Source organism: Propithecus coquereli, unplaced genomic scaffold (genome assembly GCF_000956105.1).
Source record: "Propithecus coquereli isolate 6110/MARCELLA unplaced genomic scaffold, Pcoq_1.0 Scaffold120, whole genome shotgun sequence".
Lineage (NCBI taxonomy): Eukaryota > Metazoa > Chordata > Mammalia > Primates > Indriidae > Propithecus > Propithecus coquereli.
The window spans coordinates 2,772,868-2,792,281 of NW_012136081.1; the positions used below are offsets into that span (position 1 = coordinate 2,772,868).

Consider the following 19,414-nt stretch of genomic DNA (forward strand, 5'->3'; position numbering starts at 1 on the left):
GAAAAAAGAAGAATCTGCCTTTTCCCTACCATAAAGTTTGTATCCTAGCTATACTTGTATAGATATAAATGAGAGACTAAGAAAAATGGTAAGTAATCAATCACAGCAGAATTAACCACATACAGTATTTCTAATGTAAATGATTACCTGAGAAGTCTGTCAGAAGTCTCGCTAAGACATGCTTGTTTACCAGTTCAGTCTTGCTAAGGTTGGAAATATCTACCCTAGTAGTTTCTTTGATAGTGGGGGGCTTTCTGGAAATCCCAAGATCAGATCCGGTCTTGACATCTGTATGTTCTGGGATGTATGATCTTTGTGGCCAAGACTCTGCAGTGAATGAGAAAGTTGGCTCGAGTACTTCTTCAGAAGGAGATTCCATTTCATGCTGTGCAGAAACATGCTGTGACTTCTCAGCCTGTCTTTCACCTAACTCTTCAAGGGCTTTGATTGTGAGCTGTTCCTGTTCTAAGTCAAAAGATGCTACTGGAGAACCTTGGGTAGGGAACACACTCAGAAGCTCACTTCCATTTGTTTCTTTGCTTTGTTCGTTGTATTTACTTTTGATGTCTTTAATTTCAGAATCACCTGACTCACTTGCATGCAAGATTTCTACAGGAAGAGTTGTTTTAATGTCTGTCCTCTTCCCTGATATTGCTTCAAAGGCGCTTCCTTCACCTTTATCTACTGTTCCTTTCTCTCTGGTTTCTGTAAAGGCTGCTATCAAGTCCTCTGGCGAGGAATCATCCATATCTTTAACATTTTTCCCATGTAATGACTCCAAATAGGCAGAATCCTTCTCATTAAAAACATTTGGAGACGCTATTGAAGAAAGTGTGGGGTTCTCAGTTGCAACAGGCTTTTTGGGAGCAACTTCACTCACGCTATCTGACTGATTTACATCTTCTGACGAGACATTCATATTGGGTACTTGTGAACATGCCACCTCACCAACTGGACTCCTTCCAAGAATATCAGGCTGAACTTGAAGTGGCTCAGAGTCACTAACCAACTCTTCAAAGTTTTCCCTCTTACCATTGGGAATCTCTTTGATTTCTCTTTCATTTGTTTTTACAACCACACTTAGAATGGAAACTGGTTTTTCAGCCTGAATTTTGTTATTTTCAAACAATATATCTGCTGTAATATCCTCTATTACTGTGTCATCAGATTCACCAGAACTATTAGCCTCTGTGATTTCTCCCATTGCAGGGCTCTGCCAGTTCATTTCGTCTTTCGGGTGGTCATCAGGGAAATCTGCTTTCACTGGTGCCATTCCAGAACCCAAAGAAACACATCTCCCAAATGGAGGCCCAGGTAACTCTGAAAGCGTGCCATCAGGTTTCTGCACATTGCCTTGCACACCTTTGATACTGACTTCCTTTGTGGAATTGACATCATCTGGTATAGGTTTTCCAACAATAGCATTTTCTTGCAGAAGAGACGTTTCTGTCCAATCACCTGTTGATTTAGTGATGGGAGTGTTCCCATTAATAGAACATACAGGAATTTTCTGATGAGTGTTAGTTTTAAGACTTACAACTGGAATTTCTGAATTACATTTACTCATGTCAAGTCCTGTAGTTTTTGTGATGTGGTCATAAGATTTATCAGTCTGTTGTTTCACTTGAGGAACCAAATCCCAAGTCAATATTTCATTAGTAAAGTTATGCATATCATTCACACATCTAGACACCTCTTCCAGAGCTGCAGTTGTGTGTGAAAACTGTCTGGTGAACAATGCAGAGATTGGGTAACGCCCTGCCTCTTTATTTCTCAGTGGAAATACTTTGTCATTAGTCTCTGAAATGTCTTCAGATGACTCTCCATCAGTGTGTGCTGACCAGCTACCAAAACCATTTGTGTTCTCCTTATATGAGTCTTTAAATTCTTTGTCAAATGCTGCTTTGTCAATAATTATTTCAAATGGTGATTCAGGGGAATCCTTTTCAATAACACCACCTCCTGAAACTTTGGATGGGGACAAAGAATATGTACAAATGCCTTCTGCCTTAGACAGCTCAGTCGGGGGTTTCTGGGCTGTTAGCAAAGTGAATCTGTCATTAGCATCCAATGCAGTTTTATCCTCTCTACTCGGTACCTCATTTGGGTTCCTGGACTCTTGGTCTTTATTTATTTGCTCTTCTATTTGATCAACTTCCTTTGAAGGAAAAGCAGAATGCTCTGGGAAACTGGCTGGAACGGAAGGATGGTTACAATGAACTCCTGCTGCAAGAGAAACTGTAGAGTTCGCTATGTCACTGCTGGTCCCCTGAGGCTTTTCCATCTTTTTCATATCTGGAAGAGCCAAGTGGTCTTTTCCTTTCTTGGCTAAAAAAGGCTGGCTGTTTAATACTTCGCTTTTTTCTCCATGTAGTGTTGTAAGGTCAGTGTTACGTATTTCGGAAGATGAAAGAAAGGAAGAAGTCATAATTTCTGAAGGTGGCTCATCAGAGCAAAGAGAGCTCAATCCTTCTATGGTCAAAATTTGAAAGAAAAAAATTGTTTACTGGGCACAATTACACATTAGCTAGTCAGGCCAAGCAGCATGCTTTTTATTTTTTAAATTATACAAAGATACACACACACACAGAGGATGTATATATACACACATACATATACATATAAACACATAAATGATCAACAGTTACCCTAACAGGACATGCATAAAATTGCCAATGGTGAAACAAAAAAGGCTTATCATGCTACGAATTGCAAAGGACAAAAAATTTTCACAAACAAATACTTTTCAATCAGTCTACTTTTTCCACTGCAAAGGTAAAGCATAGAGAAGGGTGATGAGATTGGTAAATCTTTTTTCTTCCTTTTTTTTTTTGGTATACCTATTCAACAGAAGCAACATAATCCATACAAAATAAACACTTTGATATTAAGAAGCACTGATACATCTCCATCTGCAAGCTGAACAATTCAGAGCAAACTGCCTCTATAAATCCACTGTTATAGTCTCACAATCTGAGAAGGCAAAAAAGTGGCCAGAGTTTTAAAAAAATTATAATTTCAAAATATTAAGGGGTAGAGCTTTTTTTTTTTTTTTTTTGGAGACAAGGTCTTACTCCGTTGCCTGGACTAGAGTGCAGTGGTGTCATCATAGCTCACTGTAGCCTCGAGCTCCCGAGCTCAAGTGATCCTCCCACCTTAGCCTCCAGTATAGCTGGGCCTACAGGTATGAACAGTCACACCCCACTAATTTTTCTATTTTTAAAATTTTTTGTAGAGATGGGGTCTCACTATATTGTCCAGGCTGGTCTCCAACTCTTGGCCTCAAGTGATCCTCCTGCCTCGGGCTCCCAAAATGCTGGGATTACAGGTGTGAGCCACCATACCCAGCCCAAAATTCCTTTTAAAATAGAAAATATCATTCTCAAAACATTAAGTCTTATTAGTTATTAATACCACAGTAGCCATTCATTTACCACAATGTTCTCTAATTTTCCAATCTAACAAGTTTTTATTGGGGAAAAAGCCCACAACCACCATCCCAAGGGCAAGTGCTCCCTTGCACATTGTTGTATTTCTAGAGCTAGAACAAAGTAGGTCTTAAATAAACAGTTCCAAATAAATGAGTCAAAGATTCAGCTTGGTCAGGTGAGACCTAAGGAGGCTCAGGAAAGGAATACCTTGAGCACAAATGATTAATTGGGAATGTGAAAGAGAAATTCCTTTGGGATTACTCTTAGCTTATGTTCTTTCTTTCATGTAGGAATTTGAATATTAGGTAAAAGCAAAATTATGACTTCATTCAAAATTATTTTATTAAAGATGAAAATAAATCTTAGTATAATAAAATTCCACTATTATAAAAATGTTTTGAAATGCCATATAAAGTTCCCCTATTCAACATATCAATGAAATTTGATGTAATAGGATCTGAGCTTTAGAAATAGTATAATTATAATCTGGGTAGTGGAAAAAAAGTCTTTGTAAATTGAAGAAAAACTGTTAAGGTTTGGGGGTAATACAGTAAACTATATCACTGAAACAAAATAATTGAAGTAAACTATCACTCATATTTAGTTCTAATGTAGTAAACATGGTTTAAACCCATCATTATATATATGGATATTCAGCATAACTGGATTAAGTGTTAAGACAGAAATGAAGCCCAGCACTGTAGGTTAAAAGATTCAAATAACTGAATATTCCACAATCTGAATCATGCATTGTTACTGAATTTACTGGTCAGTGTTTCTACCAGAAAACATTCCATGAACTAAATCTGGATCAGGTAAAATTGTTTGGGAACTTCTCCCTTCAAACAGAAATGGAACTTTGGGGTAAGCAAAACTGACTCCATCCCACACGGAAGGCGAAGCTTGCATGTTTTATAAAGATGGAGATTTCAGATGATTCAGATCTGTCATCTTACGGATGAAAGTCAACAAAATGAATTAGTAGGCCGGGCGCGGTGGCTCACGCCTGTAATCCTAGCACTCTGGGAGGCCAAAGTGGGTGGATTGAGCTCAGGAGTTCAGACCAGCCTGAGCAACAGTGAGAACCCGTCTCTACTAAAAATAGAAAGAAATTATCTGGACAACTAAAAATATGTATAGAAAAAATTAGCCAGGCATGGTGGCGCAGGCCTGTAGTCCCAGCTACTCGGGAGGCTGAGGCAGGCGGATGGCTTGAGCCCAGGAGTTTGAGGTTGCTGTGAGCTAGGCTGATGCCACGGCACTCTAGCCCGGGCAACAGAGTGTCTCAAAAAAAACCAAAACAAACAAACAAAAAAAACAAAACCCAAAACAAACAAACAAAAAAGACCCAAAATGAATTAGTAATAATTCAGCAAATTGGGAGGTGGGGTGAAAAAATAATTTAACAAATACTTACTGAGTGCCTACCATGTGCCAGAAACTGTTTTAGAAACTGAGTTTAAAACAGTAAACAAAAACGGAAAAAAACCTTGCCTTTATGGAGCTTACAATACAGAGGCAGAGACAGATAATAAGCAAAATGATGATGATGTAATGGTGGTGGTGATGGTGCTCAAAGAAATGAAAAAGAAAGTAACCTAAATGAAATGCTCATCAAAGAACGCACACGTCCCTAGGGGAAAAAACGTGGTAAAAATGTCCTATGCTTTGTCAGGACACAAACTGGTCAATTTGCCAACCAAGCCTTGCTTCTCTCATATCTTCCTTGAACTCTCAGCACTCCAAAAGTTACAAGGTAGGTATAGAATAATCTGAGGTAAAACTAGAAGATTAGATCAGAAGTATTATTCTCAGAATACCAACAGGTCCTCTACTGAGTGCTATGACTACCTGACAGACTTCAAATATTTTGTTATAAGTTATTTAATATAACTATTATACTAAGCTTAGAGAGTAAACATAGCTCAATGCTGCATTCATTCCTCAGTGATTGTGAGATGCAGGTGCTAGCTCTGATTATTGTCAATCAAACTTTCCAACTTGTAGAAAAATAAAGCAGCATCCTCACTGTGCTTAATTTTAATTATCTTGCTTAGAATTTCAGCAAACGAAATGATTTTGGCTAGTTGAAACCCTAACTAACTTGGACAGAGCTGAGCTGTACCAAGACAACGGAAAAAATTGGGCTGGAAGTAAAAAGTTTATAAAGGCATGAAAACATTAAATAGAATGAAGATGAGAATCTAATAAGCCTTAAAGAACAGCTCCAATAAGCAAGGACTCTTTCAATTAGTCAGTATGGCACTTAACAGTCATTGGTGTTGTCCAGGTCAGTATCTGGCAAAAAGGCAGAAAACGCCAAGGAGTCTGAGGGTTGTTAATTCTTAAAACACTATAACCTACAAAACTGTCTGGTGGAATAACACTGGATAATTTTATATCTTAGAAAATGTCCACTACCTTTCCTTTTTCAAAGGATTCATCCCTTCACACGCACTCCAAGAGACTTTCAACATTACTCAAAACCAATCTCTATCAAAATTCTGATTATAAACATTTTCTAAATTAGTTATTTGCTATAATAGGATTTAATGTGCATATTCATTTCAGGAATTCTAATCACTTAAAAATATGGGGTTACTCTAATTATTAGCAAATAAGGTTATATATCTAAATTTATTTAAAAGGGAATCAGGCCAGGCACAGTGGCTCACACCTGTAATCCTAGCACTTTGGGAGGCTGAGGCAGGATCACTTGAGGTCAAGAGTTCAAGACTAGCCTAAGCAACATAGTGAGATCCTGTCTCTACAGAAAAAAAAAAAAATTAGTTGGGCTTGGTGGCTCACACCTTTAGTCCCAGCTACTCGGGAGGCTAAAGTAGGAGGATTGTTTGAGGTTCCAGTGAGCTCTGATGTTACTGCAGTCTAGCTCAGGCAACAGAGCAAGACTGTTTCAAATAAATAAAGAGGGAATCAAGATATGGTAAGAGGTGAAAAAATGTCATATCCCCACAATGATGAGCATGTTCTCAAACTTATCAAATACTCAGTTCCATTCTTAACCATTTATCTTCTTAAACTCTAAATACTCAGAAGTTTCCATTTAGGTATATTATCTAAAACAGGACTAGGAATTAAGGTGGCAGTCATATTCTAAATTTCTAGAGGTCTCCCAAACCAAAAATTCCCTATTTAAAGATACAAAGTCCTTTCATGAGCTTACTAATCATGTGGCCTTGGGCAAGTTACTTAATCTCATTTCATCAAAATCTCATCAAAATGTGGATATTAAAGCACCTAACTTTAGAATTGCTATGAGGATTCAACTAAGTTAACACATGTTTAGAATATTATCTGGCACTTAGGAAATCCCCAATAAATGTCCCCAAGCACCACATTCTCAAAAAAATCTCTCTTGACATAGAGACTCCAGATCATACGCTTTTTTATTAGGGGAGAGAAAAAAGGCATACTGTCAAATCATAACTACCTTCCTCTGTAATACAGAAAATCCTGATTGAGAGTTTTAGACACTTTCCCCCCTACCATTCACAAATAAAGGAAAGTAATTTTAAGAGCTTTCATCTATTTCAAAATTTTGGGTGACGCAACTTCTGATTCAGTTGGTACAAACTGTGCCAATAGCATCCCAAGAACTGTGCTAGGTTCTATGCAGATAAAGATGTTTAAGACAGCCCAAAATTCTAAGACAATGTTCAAAGATAAAAGAACTTTTCCTGAACAAAATGTTTCAGTAAATGACCTTCACCACCAGCAAGGTCAAAGTATATTTTAGTTCAATGTACAACTCGGTGAACAATTTAACAACCTAGCACAAAACAATCTTTTACAATCTCTTTCAAACTCAAGAGCAACTACTAGTATTTTATGGGCTTTATCTATCTCTGATTTACTAACTCAGAGTTTCCTAAGGAGGACAGAGGTCAGAAATCTGTATTACAAGTTTCCCAGGTGATGAACCTGGTTTGAGAAACACATTTGATTAGTTTTAGAAGAGTACAAAGATCAAAACCATATTTCAGAGCTCTAGTCCTATAAAAATCCCACAGAAGGAGAATGCCACTTTTCACTGCTCCTCCTCACCACAGATGCGCTTGTCCAGGAGCACAACTCAAGAGGTAGCAGAGGATGGAGCAGGAGATGTCCTTCTCTGCCTGCTTTAAATACTTTTATATGCTAATTCTAAATTAGAGTAACTCTAAATTTTTATTGGAATACGGCAAAAGCTCTATTTGACTAGAGAATCTGGTATAGGAATTGAAGAACTTTCTGTCTTCTATGCCTAGAGTATTTTATGTCACAGAGCAAGATGGGGCGTGAAAAATGACATGATAAAAAAAACTTTTAAGTGAATTCTGTGTACATATCAAGTAAATATATTTGAAAAGGAAAAAACCCTTCATATACTGTTTACTCTATCTTTCGAAATATCTTCTGTTTCTTTTTCCCCAAATTGTCTCTTAGAAAAAGTAAAGATTTAGTACTCATCTATTCAGGTGTTTATAACTTAATTACTAAAACATAATATGGTCTAGAAGCAAGCAAGCAATATTGAATGTTATAACCTATAGCAAAGAGTTCTTTCTAAAAAAAGTGACTAGCTTAGAATAATGTTATAGTTACCATGTGGTTAATTTCCCTCTTCATTTAGGAAATTTTTTTTTAATTAAAAAAATTTTTTTACAGGTCATCTCAGCTTCAGAAGGAAATTCATTACTTTTAATTAAAAGGACACCTATAACATGGAAAAACTATACACATCAGTGAGGAAAGGGTGCCAGCCTGTGGCAGCCACTACATCACTTTTTCACATACACACTATGCATATTCATACAAGGGAGGCTTGAAATATTCAGGCATAGGTTTTCCTACACTTGAATTTTCTCATATTCACAAAACAAGAAGGAAAGACAAATTATCGTGCAAAACAGTATCAGCAATTCTCAGCCACAGCATCAAAATAGGAAGTTAGCCAGCAGACACTTTGCAGCCAAGCTAGATCCTAAACAAAAAGTCTCTTTTGTACAAAGAAAAATGTTTTGCTTTTGTTTTTTTAAAAAAGGCTGTAACTGGCAAATTTTTTTCCTCAATGCTTGCCCCAAAGTTCAGTGTTGTAACTTCCTATTCCAGATGCCTACTGCATTAGTGAAACTGAATGCAAACATTAATTGACACGAATGTGCTTCCAATTCTGCATGGTGAATGGATCCTCTTTCCAATCTCATTTTCATCCAACGTTTTCTAAAGAAAATCAAAGTATTTTCCAGCCTCCACTCTTATCAAAGGTTTCAAAAGTAGAAACCAAATTTTGGTTTGATTTTGATTTTGTGTCTGATGGAGGGAGCATACCCCCCAGATGATACTAAATTGTATCACTGACAGCAATAATATGGCCAAAACAGTAGTTTCTGCCTCTTCTGCTCTCATGATTTTAACGTTAACTTCAAAATGACATGTCTAAAAACCTCTCTAACTCCTAAAATACAGCTGGTTTACTAGCTGGTTATCTTTATCACAGGTGCAGCGGTCACGATCATGACTTCGGAGTCCTCCGTCTGTCACTTACTGCTGTGCTACCTTCAGGAAGTTGTTTCACCATTTTAAACTCCAGTTTAAACTGGTTAAAAAGCTAGTCCCTTTTCTCCATAGAACTGGCTGTGAAGATTAAATAAGATAGTAAAAGCTCAATACAAATTAGCCACATACTACATCTATATTTCTGTCAATATCTTTATATCTTTTATACAACATTAAAATTTACTCCTCTATTTTGGAACTCGCAGGGATAAGGATGAAATTTAACACTGCTTGATGGAAAAAGGAATCCATAAGCAAAAGATTGCAAAGACCTATTAAGGAGCACAACTTATTTAAGGAACTGATTATTCCACTAATGCTCTAATTACAGATCTATTCATATCAAGTTTAACTTCCTAGCTTATGAAGCTGTTGATTATTTCATTGTAATTACAAATCTATACATATAAAAAAGCTAAACTTCCTAGCTTATGTACCTGTATTCTCAAAGTAGTACAATTTAATAAATATCACAAAATTTACTTTAAAAAAATTTAACTGCCCTTTACTCAGTCCAAATTAATGACACTTTTTGTACATGCATCTCTCTGAAACCCAATAGTGATAAATACTACTTCAGGATTAAAAATACGAGTCATTTTTAAATCTAAAAATGTCCCATTTAATGTTACATATAGCTTAATATGGTTTGGGTATATAAAAATAAGGCAGTTTCCCAAGGCTAGATGGCTATAGGATATGAAGCCAAAGAGATTAGCTGGGTTAGTGCCAGTGATGGAGTCAAGCTGCATGCTGTTGGCAGCAGTCATTTTGAAAGGCCTGTGTGGAACGGGGTTATTCCCAGCACCCTTACTCCCCTCCCCTGGGTTTTAATACAGCTAACCAAGTAACCAACAACTTCCTCTTCCCTTATTTTTATTAAGGCAGACTAGAAGCTACCACTCTTGGCTACTCTAGAATACACCTAATCACCTGCCAAGGTGTTCCCTCCAAGTGAACAGGCTGACGTCCACACCTGCCAGTGAAAGAGCTCCACTGGGCAACTTTTCTATCATGTGCTCTTTTTTTTTTTGGCAGGAGAAAATGCTACTAAGAGACGCTAGATTGAAACACTTTCAGGGAAATGGCATTTTTAACTGCCTCTTAAAAATAACATTATTTTGAATCTGCACTGGTCAAAATATTTTTTTTTGTAAGCAAAAAGGAAGAATGACAAATGTATGCTTATTTACAAACTCTAATATGTGCTATGGAACTGAAGCCTACTTAAACATTCATTTTTAATTAGAAAATTCCTTTTTATTTATCTCCATTTTATTTGAGTGTATGTGTAATTTTTGCTAATGGATTAAAATAACTTTCAAAGTTATAACAGTTATCTTTTCAACCTTTCACACATTAGGTGTTTTGGGCATATGTTGTTACATTGTTACACTCTTTAGGATAATCAACTATCCCCTTTCTATATGAAAAGTGTCTTGAAGTTAGAATGTATTTTTAAAAATCTAAAATACCTACAATAGAGGAAATATAATTATTTATTCTATTTATATTTTTCTTCCAGAGTAAATACCTATTTGCACAAATTATCTCATTTAAGAAAACCTGTAAAGGCCGGGCACGGTGGCTCACGCCTGTAATCCTAGCTCTCTGGGAGGCCGAGGCGGGCGGATTGTTTGAGCTCAGGAGTTCGAAACCAGCCTGAGCAATAGCGAGACCCCGTCTCTACTAAAAATACAGAGAAATTAATTGGACAACTAAAAATACATAGAAAAAATTAGCTGGGCATGGTGGTGCATGCCTGTAGTCCCAGCTACTCGGGAGGCTGAGGCAGGAGGATCGCATGAGCCCAGGAGTTTGAGGTTGCTGTGAGCTGGGCTGATGCCACGGCACTCTAGCCTGGGCAACACAGTGAGACTCTGTCCCCCCCAAAAAAAAAAACAAACCCTGTAAAACATAAATCTGGGCTGAGCACGGTGGCTCATGCCTATAATCCCAGGAGGTTGAGGTGAGAGGATCACTAGAGCCCAGGAGTTCAAGACCAACCTGGGCAATATGGCAAGACCCTATTTCTACAAAAACTTTAAAAATTAGCAAGGCCCTGTCTCTATAACTAAATAAAGCCAAGTTTCAAATGTTAAGAACAATTACTTTATATGTTTGAGTTACTTTGTAACATTCACAAAATTTCTGTCTTTTAATGTAAACACATTAGTTTCAAAGGTCATGATTTTATAGTTAAATTCACACAATAAGGCACATTATAAAGAAGGGGAGTTCCAATGTTATCAGTCTGAATTAAAAGTAACAAATTATCTATCACATTTCCTAAGAAGCAGATTAAACCAGGCAAAAATTTTACTACATTCATTCTATCCCATTATGTTTTTATTCTTGTAAGGTCAAAGTCTTTTGGAGCTAGAGAATTCCAGCTAAGACAAACTGTTTGCACAGGGCTTCTTAAACCTATCTAGTGATTTTAATTCCTTTTTCTTTTCTTTTTTAAAATAAAGGTTTTCCATTGAGCTATATTTGGGGTCTAGCACAATAGCACAAATGAAATAGTGCCTTATTATTAATATAAATTGACGAAGCACACAGTGCTCTTTCGGATTTTTTCCAATGCTACCCCCGCAAATCCAATTCCCTTCCCTACTGGTTGACAAGTTTTTAAAAACCAAAACGTAATCTCTAGGACAAGAAGGCTTACTTGCCAAAAAGTCAACTGGCTTGTTCAATGTTCCAAGGCAATCTGGAACCAGCCTAGCTCTTAGAACATAATCTCAGATAAATTCACATTAAAATACTCTAGCTAGGCTGGTATTTTTGTAGTTCAGTGGAAGCACACTTTTACATTGTTTTTCCAAACCCAACAGCTCTCTAAACCAGTCACATAAATGCGAATCAATGTTAAATGCATTCTATAGATGGGGTTGTTTTCTAAGCCACAATTCTATCTGCTCCAAATCCTGTGAGCAAGTTTTTAATTTTTAAGAAATACTCAAAACTACACTTAAAGCTTATGCTCTGTTAAAGAAAGGGTACAGCCAGCCTCATTCTCCTTTATTAACCTTTACAGGAAATCCACTGGAAGCTGCTGAAGAACTGGCTTGTAATTCATTCTTATTTTAAGGGATTTAGGGGCAATAGAAGACTTGTGCTTCATACCCCAGTTACAGCCTCTTTCTCAACATTTTTCTTTTATTAATGCACACAAAAAAATTACAGACTTGCCTTGTGAGGTCGAAAATAGAGATACAGGCTGAGAGGAAGAGGAAGAAACAAAGGAATCTGAAAGAAAATATACAGCATGAGAATTTGACAACCTCGCACAAGAATTTTAACTTTCTTTTTTGGGAGCAGGGGCAAGCGTCATAATTTCATTGGGTTTAGCAAGGGGGAAAACTCCAAATAATTTCCAATTATCATTTTCACTCACCTGGCAGCAAAACTTTATATTCAAGATGCATTTCTAAAAGTTAATCGATTCAATTTTTTTTTTAGTCAAACATTCTCACCTTCAAAGGAAGAAAAGAGGAACCCCTAGTATTTTAAATCAAGCATAACTTCAAGAACAGATGATGCTCCTTTTGCTACTCTGTGTGGAAAAGGGAAAACAAGTATCTGACTACTAATTAATAGGGCTTTTACCTATTTTCAACTGCACTTTGAGGAGTCAGCCACTAATATGAGCATTTAAAAATATCTAATTGGCAAATGTGTGAAGTTGACCCTGAATACTCAATTATACTCCTCTAAAATTGGCAACATATACCAAAATTTCAAATGCACATATCCTCCTCCTGCCCTGCCTCGCACATACTCTTTAACTCAGCAGTTATATTATACCTCTAAGAATTTATCCTGCAGATATATTTACATACACGTACAAAGATATGTGTATGAGGATATTCATAAAAGCACTGGTTACAAATACTAGGAATACTAGTAAATAGAAGACTAATTAAAAAGTTATATCCAGGCCGGGTGCGGTGGCTCACGCCTGTAATCCTAGCACTCTGGGAGGCCGAGGCGGGCGGATTGTTTGAGCTCAGGAGTTCGAGACCAGCCTGAGCAAGAGCGAGACCCCATCTCTACTAAAAAACAGAAAGAAATTATCTGGACAACTAAAAATATATAGAGGAAATTAGCCGGGCATGGTGGCACATGTCTGTAGTTCCAGCTCCTCGGGAGGCTGAGGCAGGAGGATCACTTGAGCCCAGGAGTTTGAGGTTGCTGTGAGCTAGACTGACGCCATGGCACTCACTCTAGCCAGGGCAACAGAGTGAGACTCTGTCTCAAAAAAAAAAAAAAGTTATATCCAGACAATGAAATACTTGCTGCCATGAAAAAGAATGATGTACAGCTATACAGTCATCCCTCAGTATCCTCAGGGGATTGGTCCTACAACTCTTCATATCAAAATGCACAGGTGCTCGTCCCATATATAAAATGGTATAGTATTTGCATATAAGTTATCTATATCCTCTCATATACTTTAAATCATCTCTAGATTACTTATAATACCTGATAATGTAAATGCTATGTTAATAATTGTTATACTATAGTTTTTTTAATTTGTATTTTTTATTGTATTGCTATTCCTAGTTTTTTTAAAAGATATTTTCGATCTGTGGTTGGTTGAATCCACAGGGGCAGAAGCCGAAGATACAGAAGGCAGACTATATATGTACACACAGTCCATATACGTATTGAATTTAAGAAGCAAAGTGCAGAAGTGTATTCAGCGTGCTCCCATATGTTAAACAACAAAGGAACTAGCAAAAGGGATTGCAAAGTCTAGAGTGGGAGGGAGACCGGCTTTTCACTACAATCTCTGGCCCTTAAAAAAAAACAAAACCAAGAATATAAATGACCTTTTCCATAAAAATGCTAAAAAATTAATAGAAATAGCCATGTGAAAAAGAAGCCCTCCAAAAATACCCCTAACTAATACTGAACTTTATACATTAGCTCCCTTTTTTCTTGCAATTATAAAAATGTTTTCACAAATATTGGAAATACACTTAAAACTAGAAGATTGCTTTAGAGGATTGGGCCATAACTATATCTGTAAGTACTAATTTAAGAAAACTATTTAGTAAAAAATATAGAGCACGTTAACATTAAGGCAGAATTTAGTGGCAAAGAGGCAGTAACTGGCTTAGGACTGGAATTTAAAAATTCACTACTTTTTAAATTATCTTAAAATGAAGTTATCACATTTACTTCTACAAATTAAAAACAGTTCTCCTTTCCTTTTTTAAAGGAAGCATGTTTACCTAGCTCTTTAACATTTCCAGATGGGTCCATTTCTATATGCATTTATCGTCAACATTAAATCTCTGCCAACTGATGAATTTAAATCTCAACAAACCTGAAAAACCAAATGCTTTAAGTAAGTCCGATGCCAAAAAAGATCCTATAAATTTGCCAGCTGTTTGCCTTTTCACTCCACCTAACACTCCCTCCTCCTAATGGAAAATTGCAACATGCAAATTTTTATGCGTACCATTTGTTCTGATACACAACACAGATAACAAGCAATAGTTTGCAACAATATTCCATGAGGTTTCTAAGTTACAAAACCACACTGTATTCATACTCCATATTTATGCCACAAGAAACTGAATCCCAGAATGGTGGTGATCTTAATTCTCAAATGTTATTAATGAAATCATTTTAAGTAGCCAGGTTCAGGACCTCCCTGTTTTAGCATTGGTAATACAGTGCCCACAAGTAGCTGAAAAAGAAACATATACCAGTAAAATCGGATGAGTTGTGAGAATGCAGCAGAGGTGGCCACTAGGGTAAATTAAAAATGTTTCAGAAGAGATGGTAAGCTTGGTCTTAATGTTCATCAGGTGAACCAGGAAGGGGAAGGAATTCTGGAGAGAAGGAACAACTGGCCAGATTCCAAATGGCTTTAAATGTCATGCAATGAAATGTGGATTATATCCTTTGTGAAATGAGGAAGCCCTGAAGGTTTTTAGCTGTGAGAGTGACGGTATCATGTGTTTTAGAAAGAACTGGCAGAAGGGTAGAGCATGGACTGAGTTAAAAGCTACTGCATAATCTTGGCAAGAGATGAAGGCTTACACTAAGGCAGTGAGGATGAGAATGAGGGGATAGATTTGACAAGACAGAATAGACAGGTCTTAGAATCATTTGACTAAATGTTGGAGCCCAGAGAAGTAAAAGTCAAAGTCCTATTAATGTAGTAGTTATAAAAGCAGTAGTTCCTTCCAGTATATGTCAAAATGGCGCTCATTACCAAGATGCCCACTCCTGTTACAACACTAAAAAAAGCTGGAAAACTTTCTTTGTACTGTTATTGGAGTAAATGCAATCAAAAAATCAAAATGAAGTATATGCAATCAAAAAGGGCAAACAAGTAGAACTATTGTTGCAAAAGAAATAAAATTAAAAAGTCTGATAGAAACAAAATGGACTATGTAAATAGGAAATTGGTTACATGTGTATATATATACATACATACGTATGTGTGTGTGTGTATATATATATATATTTTTTTAAAAGAGACAAGGGTCTCACTCCATCACCCAGGCTGAAGTGCAGTGGTGTGATCATAGCTCACTACAGCCTCAAACTCCTGGGGTCAAGCGATCTTCCTGCCTCAGCCACCCGAGAAGCTAGAAATATAGGCACACACCACCATGCCCAGGCTCAGCTCTTTTTTTAAATTTATTTTTTATAGAAATAGGCACTTGCTATGTTGCCCAGGGCTGGTCTCAAACTCCTGGCCTCAAGTGATCCTCCCACCTTAGCCGCCCAAAGTACTGGGATTACAGGCTTGAGTCACCACACCCAACCCCTACAAATACCCCAGCCTTTAAAATAGCACTACATTTACTTCTAGGAATGTTTTACCCTTCTCCAAATATGTTCAAGAGATACCAAATCAAAATCTCAGATTTTGTTAGGAATAAGGCTGAAATTAAACTTATTTTAACATGCTTTAAAATCCTGACACATCGGACTAGCCTACCATTGAATCCTTATTGGAAGTGAACCTCTTTCTAATATGCCAGGACATGGCATTCAAATGGTTATGAAAAGATGTTTTTCTGGATTAAAGTCATTAGAAAATACCTAGAGTCCAGAAGAAATAAAAGAAGCTAGCTTTAAACATAAGATATATTTATTACAGATAATAGTTTTGTGGGTTTTTTTTTTCCTTTTTATTTATTTATTTTCTCCTCTCCCACCTCATTTACTGCCGGTTATATGAGGGATAGAGAGGACAAGAATGACTCCAAATTTTCGATTTGGGCAAAAGGAAGGAAAGAACAGAACAGACATTTATTGAGAGGGAGAAGAACAGATTAAAAAGAGAAGATTAGGAATTTAGCTTGAGACACAGTAACTATAAGATGCCATTAGACAAGCAGGCTAAAGGTGAAGATTTGAAAGCCATCAATTTATAAATGGTATTTTTTTTTTTTTTTTGAGACAAAGTCTCACTCTGTTGCCCGGGCTAGAGTGCCATGGCATCATCCTAGCTCACAGCAACCTCAAACTCCTGGGCTCAAGAGATCCTCCTGCCTCAGCCTCCCAGAGTGCTAGGATTACAGATGTGAGCCACCGCGCCCGGCCTATAAATGGTATTTTAAACTACGAGACTGGATGTCATAAAGGAGACCAATGCGTGAAGATAGAGAAAGGTTCTATGAAGTGAGTCCTGGAGCACTCTAATGTTTAGAAGTTGGGAAGATACAATATCACTAATCATTAGGGAAACACAAATTAAAACAATAATGTGATACCACCTTACCCCTGTCAGAATGGCCATTATCAAAAAGTAAAAAAGAAATAGATACCGGTGTGGATGTGGTGAAGACGGAATGGTTATACTCTGTTGGTAGGTAAATTCATACAAACTTGATGGAAAACAGTTTGGAGATTTCTCAAAGAACTAAAAGTAGGTCTACCATTCAATACAGCAATCCCACTACTGGAGATCTATCCAAAGGAAAATAAGTCGTTTTATTAAAAAGACACCTGCATCTGTATGTTTATCACAGCACGATTCAGAACTGCAAAGATAGGGAACCAACCTAAATGCCCACCAATTGATAAGCGGATTAAAAAAATGTGGTACACACACCATGGAATACTACTTAGCCATCAAAAAGAATGAAATAAAGTCTTTTGCAGCAATTGGATGGAACTGGAGGCCATTATTCTAAGTAACCCAGGATCAAAAAACCAAATACTGCATATTCTCACTTGCAAGTGGGAGCTAAGCAATGAGTATGCATAGTCATACAGAGTGACTTAATGCAACAGTCCCCAACCTTTCTGGCACCAGGGATCAGTTTCACGGAAGACAATTTTTCCACAGATGGGTGGGGGAGTAGGGCAGGTGGAACTCAGGCAGTGATGCGAGCCATGGGAGTGGCTGTAAATACAGATGAACCTTTGCCTGCCATGCTCACCTCCTGCTGTGGCAACCCAGTTCCTAAGTTTCATGGAAGACAATTTTTCCACAGATGGGGACGGGGTGGAGTTCAGGTGGTGATATGCGGCCGGGTTCCTAACTGGCCGCACACTGGTACCAGGACCAGTGGTTGGGTACCATAGATTTAATGGACGTTGGAGACTTAGAAGGGGGAGGGGAGAGGGGTGTACAGGATGAAGGTACCTTATTCAGGTGATGGATATGTTAAAAGCCTACACTTCTCTACTATGCATTTCAGCCATGTAACAAAAGACCACTTGTACCCCCTAAATCTATTTAAATAGAAAAAAAAAATCCTGAAGAGCAAACATTAAAAAAAGTTGGGAAGATAAAAAAGATTTAGCAGGAATTAGCAGTATGAAATCTCAAGAATAAGGAAATCCATAGGGTCAGAAAGTAGATTAGCGGTTGCCAGGGGATAGGAGAGGGAGCAATAGGGAGTGACTGCTAACAGATATGGGGTTTCTTTCTGGGGTGATAAAAATGTTCTAGAATTAGATAGTTGTGATGGTCGTGCAACTTTGTGTGTATACTAAAAACCACCTTAAAATGGTGAATTTTCTTAAGACAGAGTAGCAGCCAGTGAGGAAGAGTAAGTATGCGGCATCACGGAAAACAAAAAGGCATTTCAAGGAGGAGGGAAGGATCGATTATGCCAAAGCTGTGAGAAGGCACGTGAGAAGTGACTACTGGATTTCTGGATTTGATAATGTGGAAAATAACTTGGTAAGCTTGACCAGAGAAGTTTCTGTAGAGCAATGGAGCAAAAAGGCACTTGCCTTGGGAACCATGGAACCAGAAATTAAGGCTTTTAAGTTAAACTGATCGCTGAATTCAGGAGGATGAATGAACCACTTTTACCAAATATTGCTTCAAATTTTAAAGAGAGGCAGTGTATTTATTTGGATGAGAATGGAATTGGACCCTCAATCCCTTAGTTCTATCCCCACACCAATTTCACAGTTACAAACCTTTGGGCATTAATCTCTCCTTTTTTTTTTTGCATAGAGTCTCTTTCTGTCGCCCCAGCTAGAGTACAGTGGCATCATCAGAGCTCACTGCAACCTCAAACTCCTGGGCTCAAGTGACCATCCTGCCTTAGCCTCCCAAGTAGCTGGACTACAGGCGAGTACCACCACACCCAGCTAATATTTTCTATTTTTGGTAGAGACAGGGTCTTGCTCTAGCTCAGACTGGTCTTGAACTCCTGGCCTCAAGCAATCCTCCCACCTTGACCTCCCAGAATGCTAAGATTAGCCACTGTACCCAGCCTTGGGCATTAATCTCTCTGAGCCTCACTTTGCAATCTATAAAATGGGGTTTATATTGATACCTGCCTACCTCATAGATAAATATGATACAAGTCTTTTCTCCTACTGAAAATAGACTCTAGAGGGATGATCTATGTTTTATAAATATTTATTTACCTATCTTTCATAGCACCTAGCAATGAGCTTTAAGTTGTTGCTCAGTTGTTGAATTAATGTACGAACACGACTTAAACCATAAAGCAATACACAAATGTGTGACATCATAAAAATCAAGTATTCCTACCTCATATGTAAAATTAAGAAATGAAGACAACACTCACTGATGAAACACTTTCAAGTAACAAGACAAAAAGATCTCTGTATTATTTTTGCTAAAAAAAGTCTTCCGGAATACCCTTCCATATATCCCGAAGGGCAAGCTGTCAATGAAGAACATGTCAAAAGGTTTACATGCCCCCTCCTGCTTAGGTTATGATAATATGGTTACAGTGGATAATAAATCAGTTGATCGGAGAAAACAGATAAGAATACTTATTTGACCTAGCTCTCTGGGAGGCTGAGGCGGGTGGATTGTTTGAGCTCAGGAGTTCGAAACCAGCCTGAGCAAGAGCGAGATCCCGTCTCTACTAAAAATAGAAAGAAATTAATTGGACAACTAAAAATACATAGAAAAAATTAGCCGGGCATGGTGGCGCATGCCTGTAGTCCCA

At 37.6% G+C, this 19,414-nt stretch overlaps 1 protein-coding gene across 3 annotated transcripts in view; it reads right to left on the reverse strand.

Annotated features, from left to right (window-relative positions):
- Nucleotides 1–19,414, reverse strand: part of RTN3 (reticulon 3) — a 54,958-nt gene that overhangs the window by 29,068 nt on the left and 6,476 nt on the right. The window contains exons 2-3 of one of the 3 annotated variants that reach the window (XM_012665462.1): nt 12,186–12,242; nt 148–2,472 (exon numbers count right to left, since the gene is read on the reverse strand). In XM_012665462.1, coding sequence (XP_012520916.1) covers nt 148–2,472; nt 12,186–12,242 — 2,382 coding nt within the window. The remainder of the gene's footprint in view (nt 1–147; nt 2,473–12,185; nt 12,243–19,414) is intronic. The other 2 variants (XM_012665464.1, XM_012665463.1) reach the window with 2 other exon arrangements.